Source organism: Syngnathus scovelli, chromosome 19, assembly GCF_024217435.2.
Source record: "Syngnathus scovelli strain Florida chromosome 19, RoL_Ssco_1.2, whole genome shotgun sequence".
NCBI lineage: Eukaryota > Metazoa > Chordata > Actinopteri > Syngnathiformes > Syngnathidae > Syngnathus > Syngnathus scovelli.
In genome coordinates this window covers 9,180,004-9,194,484 of record NC_090865.1, presented here as the reverse complement: position 1 = coordinate 9,194,484, position 14,481 = coordinate 9,180,004, and the positions used below count along the sequence as shown (strand labels likewise).

The following is a 14,481-nucleotide window of genomic DNA, read 5'->3' as shown; positions in this document are numbered from 1 at the left end:
GTATTCCAGATGACAATTGGTGATAACAATTCCTGATCACTTGTACTTGTTGGAGGAGGGAGACGTGTAAAACGAGGACCAAAGTTGGTGACTCTTGCTTGACCCTGATTGGACTTCCTGCAAATGAAGTGTAAATCGACACATTGTTCATGAACAACTTTATTGAATATCAACAGTAGACTTGTATATATGTAGATTTATACATTTCTTTCAATATTCATCCTAGCGCTATTCAGAGTTATATTGCTTCCTTTCATTCTTTCAGCCAAAGTGGCTGAGAAGTGGCGCTTGATAGATTATTTTTCCTGGTGTCTCTTTGAAATGAATCAGATTGACTCAATATGTACTGGGAAGCTCAAACGACAAGCAAGCTCCCCTTCTTGGCACTGCCGCACATTAAAAAATGTATATATGTGTGTGTGTGCGCATGTACTCGTGTGTATGTGTGTGTATGTGTCAATATATGTACACACACTTTGTCGTGTACATAACCCTAATCCATTATATTGAGTTGAAGTTGAATATGAGCTCATTAAAAAGTCAATCACCTGGCCACATGACTCCACTGAGACCACAAATTACAAGTTTTTAAATAACAGCCCATCAAATAAAGTTTTGACAAAAGTACAACAGAATATGTAAAAGAAATAAGAGAAGGGGAAAAGAAGAAGGCGGACGCAGCGGTCTCGTCTTGCGCTCATAATGTGTGTGGCTGTTTTAGTCCATCTGTCAGATGTTGAAATACTTATGGCTGCTGTGTGTTCCAAAAGTCAGGACAGGATTTTGAAGGCCTCCTTGATCCTGCTCGGTCAGTCACTTTTTAAACAGGTGTGGTCTTCCTGTTGAGCGTGTCTGAGTTGCTGTCGCGGTCCCGTTTGGCCGTCAGGCGGTCCAGTGTCCCCACGTTGCCCCTGTCCCGCTCCATGGTGGCGGCGGACATTGGCGCAGCGCTGGCTGCGGGAGCACCGCTGCCCGCCGCAGAGGTGGCACTGCTCAGCGGGGCGGCGTTCTGGGCGGCCGTTGCCAGGTTGGATTTGGAGTGCGATGGGAGCGTGCCGCCGCCGCTGCCGCCGTCCTTGGGGAAGTAGTTGTGCAGTTGGTAGAGCGTGGCGCGGTCCATGGTGCCGTAGAGGGGCGGTGCACCGCCACCCAGGCTGCCAAGCTTGGCGTCCCTGGACAGGGTGTACATGGATATGTCGCCGCCTCCGCCATGGTGAGGGTTGGGTAAGGTGGCCACGGAGAAGGGGGGTGCAGACGGGGGCAGGCTGAAGGTCTTGGCCCCCACGGGAGAGGTCTCCACCGAACAAGGCGGGTCGGTGGAGCGTGAGCTGGAGTGCGAGCGCCGGCGGAAGCGATAGCTGGGCAGGCGGAGCATTGCGTGCGTGGTGCTCTTGAAGAGGTCGACGCGGGAGCGACACCGCAGCTCTTTGTTCTTCTCGATGTAGATGTTGACGGCCAGGACCCCCACCATCTCAGCCAGGATGAAGGACAACCCGCCGAAGTAGAAGGACCATCCATACGAGTAGTGCCACTTCTTGTCCTCGTCCTTCTTGGGCGAGATATCGCTGAGTGCCGCCGAGATGTAAACAATCACGCCAATGATGTTGCTCAGGCCTACCGACAAAAGAGTAAGTGGGTCACAAAGGCTCACGTGTGTGTCCTGCACATGTTGGTGTGCTCCCGACCTGCCGCCACAAAGAGAATTCCTCCTCCCAGGATGATGTTTCGTTTGCTTTTGTAGAAGCTGCTGGAGGCCACACACACGCCGCCCAGCAGAAGCAGCACGGCGCTCAGGATGGGAAACATGCTTGACGCGCGCACTACACCTGTGTGCGCACACAACACACAACAAACGCACGCACGCACACAACACACAACAAACGCACGCGCGCACACACGCGCACACACACACACGCACGCACACACACACACACACACTCACAGTTGTTAGTAGATGCTGTTGCAGGTGGTAGCGCACAAAGTTTGTTTGTTTGTTTATTTGACAGGGCCAGAGTGTATCAATGAACTTTTCTGTAGATGCACCAGAATTAGCCAAGGGGCTATTTTTCCTTTGTAGTCCCTGAAGCAAGGTGCGTGAAGTATCTTGCCCAGGAACACAACGACACGTGGTTCAGACAGATGTTCAAACCATTCGACCATTCGGTTTCTGACTGACCCGCTCGACTGCCTGAGCTACGAATTCCACAGTGATGTGCCGCAAGAAGAGGAAGAATGACATCGTGCTCCATCCTCCTCACATTTAACATGTCAACACGTTTGGTGTGTCTCACAAAATGGCATCCCTTGACTGACAAAACAGCGAGAACAAGACCATCGTCTTACCAGCACTGCTGAAAATAATTCCTTAGCGCTTTTTAGAGATGGTGCGTGTGCGCCCCCGCACCCCAGACTCCCCACCTGACACGCAGACGCCGACTATGGCATTTGTGCATTGATGTCCGCCCACCACCCCCTTCTGTCCTTTGCGCATCCTCTGCTCTTTGTGTGTGCGCGCGCGTGCACTGCGGATGTGTCACTCACGCAGCAGATACTCGGCAGCGTCTTGGTCGTAGTCAGCGTCGTCTGGGAAATGGTTGATCTGCGAGCACACGCCTCGCTTCAAGCCTGACAACCAAGAAGAGCAACAGATCAATCAGATGTGGCCGGACTGCTCATCTTCCAACATGTCATCAATCACGGCAACAGTGGGCGCGCACGCACTTATACACGTGCGTGTACACACACAAACGCACGCCTCCAGTACAATAATACGCCCACGTAGAAAAGGCAAGCGGAAAGCGGCGCTACCCTCGAGGCAGCAGATTCTCCAGAGTCCAGAGTGCGTCAGGGCGCCAGGGTCCTTCTTGTCTCTCGCGCCCTCGTCCTGCGGCGACGACGACGAATTGGCTGTGCTGTTGCAGATGAATGCCCGGGCGTACAGCCAGTAGTCGGTGCCGATGGCCACCGTCATCAGGGCGAAGGCGGCGAAGGCGCCCATACTGGTCAGCAGCACCTGGATGCCGCGCTCGCACCATGCCAGGGCCGGACGCCCCAGGAAGCTGGGCTCTAAGGACCAGCCCCCATCAACATCATCATCAATCATCATCACATACGTGTGTGAGCTATGTCACTTTTAAGACATTAAATACTTGATTGATCCTGAGCGAAATTGTGATTAGTCTTCTGCTCACATTCACACAAAACAGTCGCACAAAACAGCACACTGACACACTTTTGAAAGCGAATGTGGATGGATGTCACGTACACTGTTTATGTACGTTTTTGTGTATGTCAGTCAACATCGGTGCGTGTGCGTGCTTGCAGGGCCCGTGTTTCCGCGTGATATGTGTGTTATGTGTGTTTCTATGTATGTGCGTGGTGAAGTGCGTCTGCCTGTAGCCGTGTATTAACATGTGAGTGTGCGCTTGAGAATGTGTAGTGTATGAGTCATCGTCTATTAGTGTGTGTGAATGTCTGAGTGCGTGTTTTAGTTTGTGTGTGTGTGCGTGTGTTACCTGTGAGCATGTTCCTGCCTTTTGCCTCCATGCTATGTCGTGATGGACTTGTGATTGTTGGTTACTGAGCTGTTGCTTGGCGTCTTTCAGCTGCTCTTGATCTCCTCCATGCTCTCTTCCTTTCTGTTTTTCCCCGTCCTGTCTTCTGCTTTGCACTCGCTCCTCCTTACCGGACGCTCTCACTCAGCATCGGTGAAGAAAAGAAAGAAGGGAGGACAGAGGGAGGGTGTCAGTCAAAATGTAAAGAAGCAACGTGAAACAAAGTTGAAGAAAAGGAGAAGGATGGAGAAGAGGCACTTGCTTTCCTTCCCTGTTGGAAAGACGATGGCGATTTGAGAGAGACAGTGAAAAAGAGAGAGAACCATGCGAGTGAGTGGTCGTTCGCACTCCCATCACCATGGCAACTGTGATTCTGAAGCCGACCTTGGAGAGTGAGTGAGTGTGCGTGCGTGTGCGTGTTTGTGTGTGTGTGTGTGTGTGGGGGGGGGTTCTAGTGGTGTGTGCACATGTACGGTCCATGTCGGTCCGTGTCTTTTGGGCATTGCACGTTTGGAAGCTGGCATTTAAAATTGAAAAGCAACAGGTTATTTGATTTTTGTTTGAAAACGGAAAGACTAAAATCAAAAGACAGCTCGATTTTTTCGTTTATCTGGAACAAATACGCAAAAGTGTAATATATGTTAGGGTTTTTCAGATTATCCTTATTGTATGATTATGTTGGAATGCAACCGGTAATAAATAACCTACCTTGTCTCATCCTACACAAGGTCGTAAAACACCCCCTGATCTACTCTTGCCCCCACTCTTTCTCTTAATAAATATGTCCTTGCAGTTGGGAGGGTTTTCAGACTTCATTCCTGGAGCGAGTGAACTCTCCACCTGCAGGTGTCTAAAAGAACTTGCTTGTCTACCGTGTGGTTCTTGCAAAATAAGTTGGAGGGAGCAAATCTCTAACAATATATGTTTGATTTTCACTTACTACAACGAAAACACAAGCACAGCACAGGAACACAAATGAAAAAAAGGCAGGTATACAGTAATCCGTTGTTTATCGCGGATAATTGGTTCCAAGACCACCCGCGATAGGTGAAAATCCGCGAAGTAGTGTCACCTTCTCATTTTTAACATACATAAATTTTTTGTGTGTCAATAAATGTATATTAAACCATATAAGTGCATATGTTATCATTAGAACATTAAATAATAGTTTTAAACATGTAAATACTATATTAATAGTATAAATGACATACAGAAAATAATGTATAAATAATATAAATATGATACGTGTGTGTGTAACATATGTGATGTAGCTAAAGTATACATACTGTAAATATATTTTTAGAACTCTTATTATTACAGTCATCCCTCGCTATATCATGGTTCACCTTTCACGGCCTCACTGCATCACGGATTTTTTCACAGTGCGTTGTGTTATGGCTTCAGACGAAAAAGACACTACAGAGCGGAGTCAGGCCGCAGAAGCGCACTATATACTATCAGAATTAGAATCAGCTGTATTGGCCAAGTTTGTGCATGCCAAACAAGGAATTTGACTCCAGTTGATCTCAGCCTCAACATGTACAACATACAACTAACATACAACTAACAACACTGAGGTGACTAAAAACATTTAAGTGGTAAGAGCAGGACGTTATTGCCCAGTGATGACTCTGAGACTCTATGAGTGGTGTGAGTTCATCAGAGCGACAGCCTGGGGGAAGAAGCTGTGTCTGTGTCTGCTGGTTTTGGCGTACAGTGCTCTGTAACGCCATCCGGAGGGGAGTAGTTCGAACAAACTGTGACCTGGGTGAGAAGGGTCTGTAGAGATGTTAGGCGCACGTTTCCTGGTCCTGGACAGGTATAAGTCTTGGATAAGATGGGAGGTTGGTCCCGATGAAGTCAGACTTCTTTCAAGCATCTCTGTACCACACAGGGTGCTGATGGCATCTCTGCTTGCAAGTGTAAAATGGCCAAACTGTCTCACGTGTGGTTCTTGCAAAGAAGTTAGAGTGAGCAACACTCTAACACCTGACAGTGATGGAGGTGCAGAGGATAGACTGGATGATGGCAGTGTAGAAGGTCTTCAGCAGTTCATGTGGCAGGTTGAACTTCCTGAGCTGTCTCAGAAAGTACAACCTCTGCTGGGCCTTCTTCCGGACAGTCCATGTGGCCGGTCCATTCAGGTCCCGGGAGATTGAGGATCCCAGGAACGTGAAGGTGTCCGTGGTGGGAATAGCATTACTGAGGATGATAAGGTGTGGAAGTGGCGAAGGGTCTCTCCTGAAGTCCACTGTCATCTCCACAGTCTTGAGCGGGTTCAGTTCCAGGTGATTTTGGCTGCACCAGTGGACCAGCCGCTCTACCTCTGTACGCAGTCTCGGCACTGTCCCGGATCAGTCCGATATGTAATCCTCCATTGTAAAACGAATTGTAAAAATGGGAAAAAAAAACAAACAAAAACGAATGTAATAGGAAATAAATGGACGTCTGCTCCTCAGTTGTTCACTGTAAATTTGAACTGGAGATCTCTTATGGAGATCCATAGGGCTGGAGAACCTTTTTTTCGTAGCCACCGTAAGGTCTCTTTTCAAAGCCGTTTTGTTCATCCAAAGAAGCACGATGTTACAGACAGATGACAAAAAACACTAGATATTATATACTACATCACCTTAACTACGGAAATTAGTTAATATAGCCACAGTGTTTGAACACTAAAACAGCGAGAAAGACAGAGAGCAGTTCAGTCTAACTGCATAGCCTGTCAACATAGGCAGCCGTGTGATTACGCAATCCTCAGAGGAGGATAGGCAAGAAATTGGCTCCTTCGAGCGAATTGTCTTCGGTTTTAAAATAACTATAAAAAAAAATTTCATGATGGCAGGAGAGGCGTGGCCCCCTTTGCCTCCTCTGACCGCACGTCCCTGGTCGCTGGGGTGTCTAGGTGGCGCAGGATGTAGTGCAGCCCCATGTTGACCGCATCGTCCACCAGCCTGTTGTACAGATTTAATTAAATTTATTATTTTACTGTAGTTATCTGGAAGAAATTGTTTACTTCTTGTTAAAATGCTTGGGCCTGAAAACAAATTTGTCCTTTGGTTTCAATGTTATACCTGTATAATAATGGTAAAAAAAAATAAAGGTTTCTACTTCACGGATTTCACCTATCACAAGTTCTTTTCAGAACGTAACCCCAGCGAAAAACGAGGGATTACTGTATAACAACTTTTTTATAACGAGGTACAAGTGTACATACTGTGAACATGTTTTTAGAATTCTTAGTATTAACATTGTTTTAATAACAAGCTACAATATTGTAAATATTTTTTAGAACTCTTATTAACTTTTTTAATAACAAGGTACAAGTGTATGTACTGCAATTGTGTGGGCACTCCCTGCCTTCGGCTTCATTGTTTTTATAACAAGGTACAATATTGTAAATATTTTTTAGAACTCTTAACTTTTTTAATAACAAGGTACAAGTGTATGCACTGCAATTGTGTGGGCACTCCCTGGCTTCTGCTGGCGTGCGGGCAACTTTCGTGCCATAATTCCTCAATTTGGAATTTTTATTTAGCAGGTTTTAATTTGGGGGGGGGGGGGGGGGATCTGCGATGTACTGAAGCCGCGATAAATGAACCGCGATGCATTACTGCATGTTTGGGATTCCCTAAAACGCATTTCACCTGTTGACCAAGAGATGGCGACAGCGTAGCGCCTGAGGACGATGTAGTCTTTCGCAAGCAGTCGTCGTGACAGGTGGCGCTCGTGTGCAAAAGCACCCTTCAACAAGCAGGAGAATACGGTTGGGGGAGTTATCAACTACGGATGCTCCAATATGGCGGCCGACCGCGTAACATTTCCTCAGTAAAGTGAAGCACAAGAGCAAATGTTGGTCCTTTGCTGCCGTTTTCTGTTTGCTACAGGATGTAAAGTAAGGCTTTTTTCTCTCAAAGTGCGTAGGTTGTCAAAAAAAAAAATATTCGTCATCATTTTACTTTATCTTATTTTATCTTATTATACTATCGCCCGATTTATTGTTTTATCATTATATCGTTTTGTTTTACTCCATATAAGCTGTTCTTGAGTGTCAAAAAGGCACCATCCAATGATATGTATTATTATTATTATTATTGAAAAAAAACACACACATACTGGTGACACCACTTTTAACAAACATCTGCCACCAAAGAAACCAAACTGTAATAATTTTGTTAAAATCCCAAAACAAACCCAAAATTGTACAAACAGCAACAGCACCAGAACCAACACAAGTGTCAAAAAACACAATTATACACAGAGAAGACAGTGTGTGCGCGTGTGTGTATGGCATGATTTAACAGTAAGTGTGTATAAATTCATCTTTACATTTAATTTGAGTATGATCTTAAAAAGAAACAACCTGGATGCAATAGAGTACTATATGAGATACATCATAGTATATATTTTGATATATACATTTTTGTTTATATTGCAAATGCTTCAAGTGGAGGTTTATCACAAGTAACCAAGAAAAGCATGGGAAGTAACATCTTAGCTTCATGGGCTTAGCTTTGATGCTTAACACGATTGTGTATGGTCATGTTTTATATCAAATTCTTAAAAACAGGAAAAAGAGCCTTTTGATTAGCTATGCTAGTATTCTCAATTTTCTTTGCTAAAAACCTACGTATCATTCATATTTTTGCCACCCAGTTCGGTGTACAAACTCAGTAACTGAAGTCCTTAGCCAGAAACATAAGTCCTCACCAAATTTTAGTTTTTGAAGCAAACTCATCAAAACATCATAAAGTGAGCTTTTATGTCCAATAAGAATTGAAGCTTTGGAGTTGATGTCTTATGGAAAAGGAACAAAGTGACTATACCTAGCCTATACTCACATCATGTTTGCAAATGTCAGTTTTGAAAGATGGAAGTAGAAGTTTTTGATAAAGACATTGATGCCTTTGCAAGAAACGAACAAAAATAATTCTGTCTATGCTAAAATAAGATAAACTAGCAAAATATTTTTAATAAAAAATTTGGTGTCATGTTAAATTTAGTCCAATCAACAAATATACAAAATAAAAATTTTATTCTATGAACCTATGCAAACATATTCATTGTTTTGAAAGATGAAACTGGGGTCTTTGGAACATTGCCAAATTTTTTGACATCATTTTCATGATTTTGGTTAAAAACAACAATTGCTTGTTACTTCCAAATATTGGCAACTGTATGAAACAGTGATTTGGTCATAAATTTGAATATTTGTAATGTGACACATGATTGACACGTTTTGCTCTCGAATCTGAAACATGGACAACACATCACAACGTCTTAAGTAATTTCAACGTGTTAGGCATGCACATGCGACATAGGCAATTATTTTCGGGGAATCAATACTGTTAGCGTATTTACACCACTTGTGCTGAATTCTTGAGGTCATGATTGCAGAGTTGGTCAATGAGATCGTCCGCGCTGCATATTCACAAGCTGCAGTTCTGTTTAAAATTACGAATAATGTCTGCCAGTACGGCGTCGTTATCGTCCTTTATGGTTGTGCATTAAAGCGGACAATCTGATTGGCTGTGTAACGTGCTGTGAGACTTTGTGATTTTTCCAACAATTTATGAAAAAGAAATTCACATAATAATTATTACACCATAATTATGTACAAGCCCTTGTCATGAAGGGGAAACACACAAACAGTATGTGAATTTAACATAATATACTTATAAAAAAAAAAACAGCAAATAACATTGTCATAAAACAACAACACAGAAAAATGTAATAGAAAAGTCCCGACGGCTTCCAGAAAATAAAAACCCGACTTGGATACATTCGCACTGCATTCCAGAGACGTTCAACTTTGTAAGTTCAATCAAGGCACATTCGTGAATCTGAAATTTATGTTAATTTAATTTATGCTAACATCGCAAACATTACTTTATGAATAAAAGGGGAACGGCCTCATGTGCCAAACCAAAGCGTCAATTGAAACGATACCCTTTACACTTGACGGAAGTAACGCCAAGAGGTGTAGACTGAATAAACTTTAAGTCAGGTGGTTTTTATTTTCACGTTCTACATCTACAGTAGCAAAAATTTGGACAAAATGTCAATGGCGGGAGTAGCGCTTCCATCTTAATAAGATGGATTCCAGTCATTTTTACAGTCCAAGTTTGTGAATTGTATCTGGCGGGTTAGCGGCTAACGTAGCACCGTGCTCTGGTTTGAGCCCACAATTTAGCGGGGCCTCCTTTGAGATGCCAATCAACCTAGCAAGAACATAGAAACAAACAAACAAAAGAAAAAAAAATAGGATGCATTTAAATGGAATGGCATCAAAGTCAAAACAAGTAATGTTTCATTTTTATTTGTTATCATGGAATCATGACATACCGTATTTTTTGGACTATAAATCGTGTTTTTTTTTCATAGTTTGGGTGGGGGGGCGACTTATACTGAGGAGTGACTTTTGTGAAATTTTTCACAAATTTTCAAAATAAAAAAAATAAAAAGTGAAACCGCGATAAACAAACCGCAATGTAGCAAGGGATTACTGTAATTTGAACTGCAAGTGACGTCAGCGGCGTGGCGCGATGGTTGTTTACATAAAGGACAAAGATTCGATCACGGGATCACGAAGATGAAATGCTGATGATGTACTACGGCATCATTAGCGGCTTCGTTTGTAAGTGACACGGAGGACGAAGAGTTTGATTTGGAGTGACACAGAAGGTTTGAAAAACTATTAAGGCTTTTACGCACGCCCGGTCCTACTCTACGGAGCTCTCTTTTACCTCCGTGGATGGAAGTCGGGAGCCGGCGCTCGGCCGGGTGGCTGTCCAGGGACGGTGGATGGGGCTCGGACATGGCTTTTACGCACGCCCGGTCCTATTCTACGGAGCTCTCTTCCACCGCCGTGGCTGGAAGTCGGGGACCGGCGCTCGGCAGCTGGCTGTCCGGGGACGGTGGATGAGGGTGGGACACTGCTCCTACGCACGCCCGGTCCTACTCTATGGAGGTCCCAGCCACCTCCGTGGCTGGAAGTGCCACCTCCGGGGATGGAAGTCTACGCTGCAACGCGCCTGGAAGTCGACGCCGGTGCTTGGGGCTGTGTGGCGGTGAACTATTTATGTTATAGTTATTTGATATATTTTATTTCATGTAGCAATTTGAATATGTTTTTATCGTTACAGTTCAGTAGTTGTAAGCTCGTTGAAGTCTTGTTTCGTTAAATAAAGAGCAGTTTACCAAACCCACGTCTTTCCTGGTACCTAGTTAACGCTACAATATAGTTATATACTAGATCTGTGGAATAACGACGAGGCTGGCGTCAGCGGCGCCCGCGTGGCGTTGTTGACAAAGGACGAGGAATTTGACCGATGGATTTAATGATTTGGAGTGACGCAGATGGTTTGGTAATATTGTTGTTTATATGATAGTCATTTGATATATACTTTATATATCGTTATATGGGTCTGTGGAATATTTAGAACTGCAACTCACGAGTCCGACGTCAGCGACACGGCGCATACGCGGCATCATTTACATAAGGGACGATCGATGGATTTAATGAATTGGAGTGACACAGATGGTTTTATAAACGTGTTATTTATGTAATAGTTATTTGAATAACTATGAATGTTACGTCAGGCCCGTTCTCAGCTCTTCGTTTGTGTTTATGTCATGTTAGCATACCTATCGTTTAGCCTGTTGTTGCTTGTTCATGTCTGTTCTTGGTGTTGGATTTTGTCGAATAAATTTCCCCCAAAATGCGACTTATACTCCGGAGCGACTTATATATGGGTTTTTTTTCACTTTATTGTGCATTTTATGGCTAATGGGACGTATATTCCGGAGCGACTTTTAGTCTGAAAAATACAGTACTATTTTGACAAACAAAAGAGCTGCAAATATTTGGTTTGACCAAATTGTATAGAAGAAGCACGACAATTTTGACTATTTTTTAAAGTGACATAAAGGCTAATGTCCAATTGAGGCATCGGACAGGATGTGTTTAAGGCGGTTGGTTTTGTCGATCGGAAAAGAAAAAAAATCAACACGAGTAAACATGGAACGGAAACAAAATGCTAACAAATGAAATAAGCTTTTGCTTCCAAAGTTCTCACGGGAAAATCCAAAAATTCCATACTTGATCAAAAGGAGAAACCTCCGGTTGAGACTGTCCAACTATGTTGTTCAAATGGTCCCTTGGGGCGACAAATTGCTGAAAAAAACCCAAAACAAACCACGACATAAAACAAGAAATGAAGACCATAATGCTGATCCGATGTTCCCAACTTTTTCATTTTTTGTTTGTCTTGGCTTGGACGTTCCGTTTAAAAAAGCCGAAGTTTGCATGAAAGACAAAGGGTAAGATGCTGGTGATGGAAAAATGCTGACAAATGGAAAACAAAAGCTCAAGACAATGAAGACCTCACCCTGCTCCTTTGGGTGCTCTCTGGCTTTTTCGTTAAAACGCTTGTGGGGAAGTTTCCCATCAACTTCTTCTTGTTTTGGATCATTTCTGACAAAAGCTGCTCTTTTTTTTGGATTTGGTTCTTTGGGTTTAAATCACTCGACAGAACGTACATTGAGGGCCAGGTTGGCAATCGCCTGGATGTTCTCTAAAAACTGTGACCAAGGTAAAACAAGAGATGAAGATGATGAGATAACTTTGTTACTTCAAGGTGTTCCCCGAATTTTCTTCAGAATTTGAGGGAATAAAAATGGGTTCCTCGTTGTAAAGTTTGTGACAAAACTAGTCTGGTTTGTCTGGATGTTTCTTGGTTTCCGTTTGAAAAAGGGGGCAGGATGCAGGCAAGAAACGTTCTGGACAAGTTGCTCAAAATGAAATAAGAAAACGATGACAATGTCACGCTGTTCCCGCTTTTCTTTAACTAAGCTAGCAGAGACGTTTGACGTCAGAGTCAGAAAAGGCTCGTCTTTTTGCAGCGCATCTTCAAAAAGAACGAAAAGCAAACAAACCAAAATGAAAAACACCAGAAATGTCGTTTTTCCACGCACCATTTTTTTTAGCTGCACTTTGGGAATGACGACAAAGTCATCTGGGATCGGCACACCTACTGGAATGGAGGAACGGGGGCTTTGTAGGCAAAGCTGGAGCTCAAGGGACAGTTGTGATGCTCCCTGCCCTGCTTAGGCCGCTCTGACGTCCGTCTAGTCTGTGAATCTCTGGCAGGCTTTCTTCCAGCGGCAGGCAGTGCACCACATGTCGCGGTTCTCCATCCCGTATACTTTGCGACACTTCTTGCCTTCGCTGCGCACTTTACGACTGCAACAGAAGCAGGAGACCAAAAAAAAAAAGAATTAAATGCATGTAAGAACTTGGGATGATGAAAATTTTTTCCCTGGCTACCTGAGGGCGGCTGTGGCTCTGGGCGGGGATGAAAGGACAGTGATGGTTTGGGAACGCTGGTCAGCGAAGCCCTGACTCTTACTGGGTGACACCTGCAGGTGGTGCAAACGCTCAACTCAAAAAATGCCACAATCAAACGCCATCAGCACATACTAAAGCTGCTGGTGTTTGTGTGCGTGTGTGCACGTGTGTTTCATGACCCTGTTGCCGGTGAAGGCAAGGGGCGGTGATTGCCAAGAGATGCTGAAGCCTGAGCTGTTAGTGGGCGTGAAGCTGTAGGAGGCCGCTGGGTTGGTGGCCCCATTGGACGGGATGGACACCGGAGGCGTGGCCTGAAGGTGGCGGTCAGGTGGTTAAAGGGGAGGGGTAACAACGGCTGAAGAGGGAGTGGGGAGGCATCCTCACCTGGTAGGCGTGATCAGCATGGATGAAGTAGAGCGCGCTGGGCGCAGAGCGGCTGAGCGGCGTAACGCTGCCTGAGTGAGGCTCCTTGGTGCAGGGAGGCGGTAGCAATGGGGACAGGGGCACGGGCGCGGCCACATGGGCATCCGGCTGGGGAGGCGGGGTCAGGACGGAAGGCGACATCGGCGACAGGCTGCTCAGGCCCTCAGCCACCGTGTCCGTGTTGAGCTTGATCTCGGTGTAGTAGAAGTCTTCCTCACCGTCGCTGCAGTCCGAGTCGCAGCTGCGGCTGGAAGTAACAAAGCGGGACTATAGCAAAGAGGAAATTAGCTCAGCCGACAGGATGTGGCTACGCACCCGAGGTGGATGGTGCGAATGTGCCTCTGGATTCCGGCGGCGGTGCTCAGGACTTTGCCGCAGTTCTTCCACAGGCACTTGAACATCACCTTCATGGAATTCTGCACAGGACAATATGACCAGCCCAGTTATCACCAAAGGCTAGCTAGTTGGCTGGGTGGTCTTACAGCTGACGTTAAAAGTTTTCTTCAGACGGTTACTTTAGCTGGTTACTGGCTTAGCATTGTCATTAACAGGTTGTGCTGCTAACACAGCTAATTGCAGGTATGAGAATGGCAAATGTGAAAAAGCACGGAAAAGCAGCGGGGGGGCATACATATGCCGTCACGGCGGGCAAGGCAATGCTCGCGAGTCGCCGAGGCTAACGTTGCCCGGCCAGCTGGCCGGCCACTCCCCCCCATATATAAAAAAATAATTCTCTCAACGGATTCACACGATTCACAAAAATACTTTTGACGGAAAAAAACATGGAAATCCGCGGATCCGCGGAAAATTGATCGACCAATGGCCCACCTTGCGCTTGCGTGGTATGGGCTCGTCAAAGAGCAGGCTGCTGCCGTCCGTCTCCTCTAGGCTGGGGTCCTCGGTACCCGCGTTAGGGTGCCCTCCGCTGGGCACCCGAAAGGGTTTGAAGCTGTCAGCCGAGAGGGGCGGCGATGGTGTGGACGGGTTGGACTGGTCGCTGGGTGCCGACCAGCTCCAGTAGCCGCCCGATGAGCCATTGCTGGATGGAGTGAAAAGACCCGTAGAACCGTTCTCCTTCCACGAGCCACTAAGAGCCTCTGTGGGGGTTGCAACACAACATTACAGAGAGACCACATGACACAAATATAGGGGAAGGCT

At 45.3% G+C, this 14,481-nt stretch overlaps 2 protein-coding genes across 11 annotated transcripts in view; both read right to left on the bottom strand.

Annotated features, from left to right (window-relative positions):
- Positions 1-141: 141 nt before the first annotated feature.
- On the bottom strand, positions 142-4,863 carry LOC125987029 (voltage-dependent calcium channel gamma-4 subunit). Its single transcript, XM_049751088.1, has 5 exons — positions 3,516-4,863; positions 2,809-3,066; positions 2,542-2,625; positions 1,686-1,826; positions 142-1,614 (listed from the first exon to the last, which is right to left on the bottom strand). The coding sequence occupies exons 1-5, from the start codon at positions 3,544-3,546 to the stop codon at positions 821-823; spliced, it is 1,308 nt and encodes a 435-aa protein (XP_049607045.1). The 5' UTR covers positions 3,547-4,863; the 3' UTR covers positions 142-820.
- A 143-nt stretch (positions 4,864-5,006) lies between these two features.
- The window catches only part of znf704 (zinc finger protein 704), a 57,850-nt gene continuing 48,375 nt past the window's right edge, over positions 5,007-14,481 (bottom strand). For 7 of the 10 annotated variants that reach the window (XM_049751075.2, XM_049751076.2, XM_049751078.2 and 4 more), the window contains 6 exons: positions 14,152-14,420; positions 13,639-13,739; positions 13,285-13,570; positions 13,080-13,211; positions 12,880-12,971; positions 7,622-12,795 (listed from right to left, as the gene is read on the bottom strand). In XM_049751075.2, coding sequence (XP_049607032.1) covers positions 12,681-12,795; positions 12,880-12,971; positions 13,080-13,211; positions 13,285-13,570; positions 13,639-13,739; positions 14,152-14,420 — 995 coding nt within the window. In that variant the 3' untranslated portion in view covers positions 7,622-12,680. Of the gene's footprint in view, positions 6,506-7,621; positions 12,796-12,879; positions 12,972-13,079; positions 13,212-13,284; positions 13,571-13,638; positions 13,740-14,151; positions 14,421-14,481 lie in introns of those variants that run through there. The other 3 variants (XR_007487849.2, XR_007487848.2, XM_049751077.2) reach the window with 3 other exon arrangements.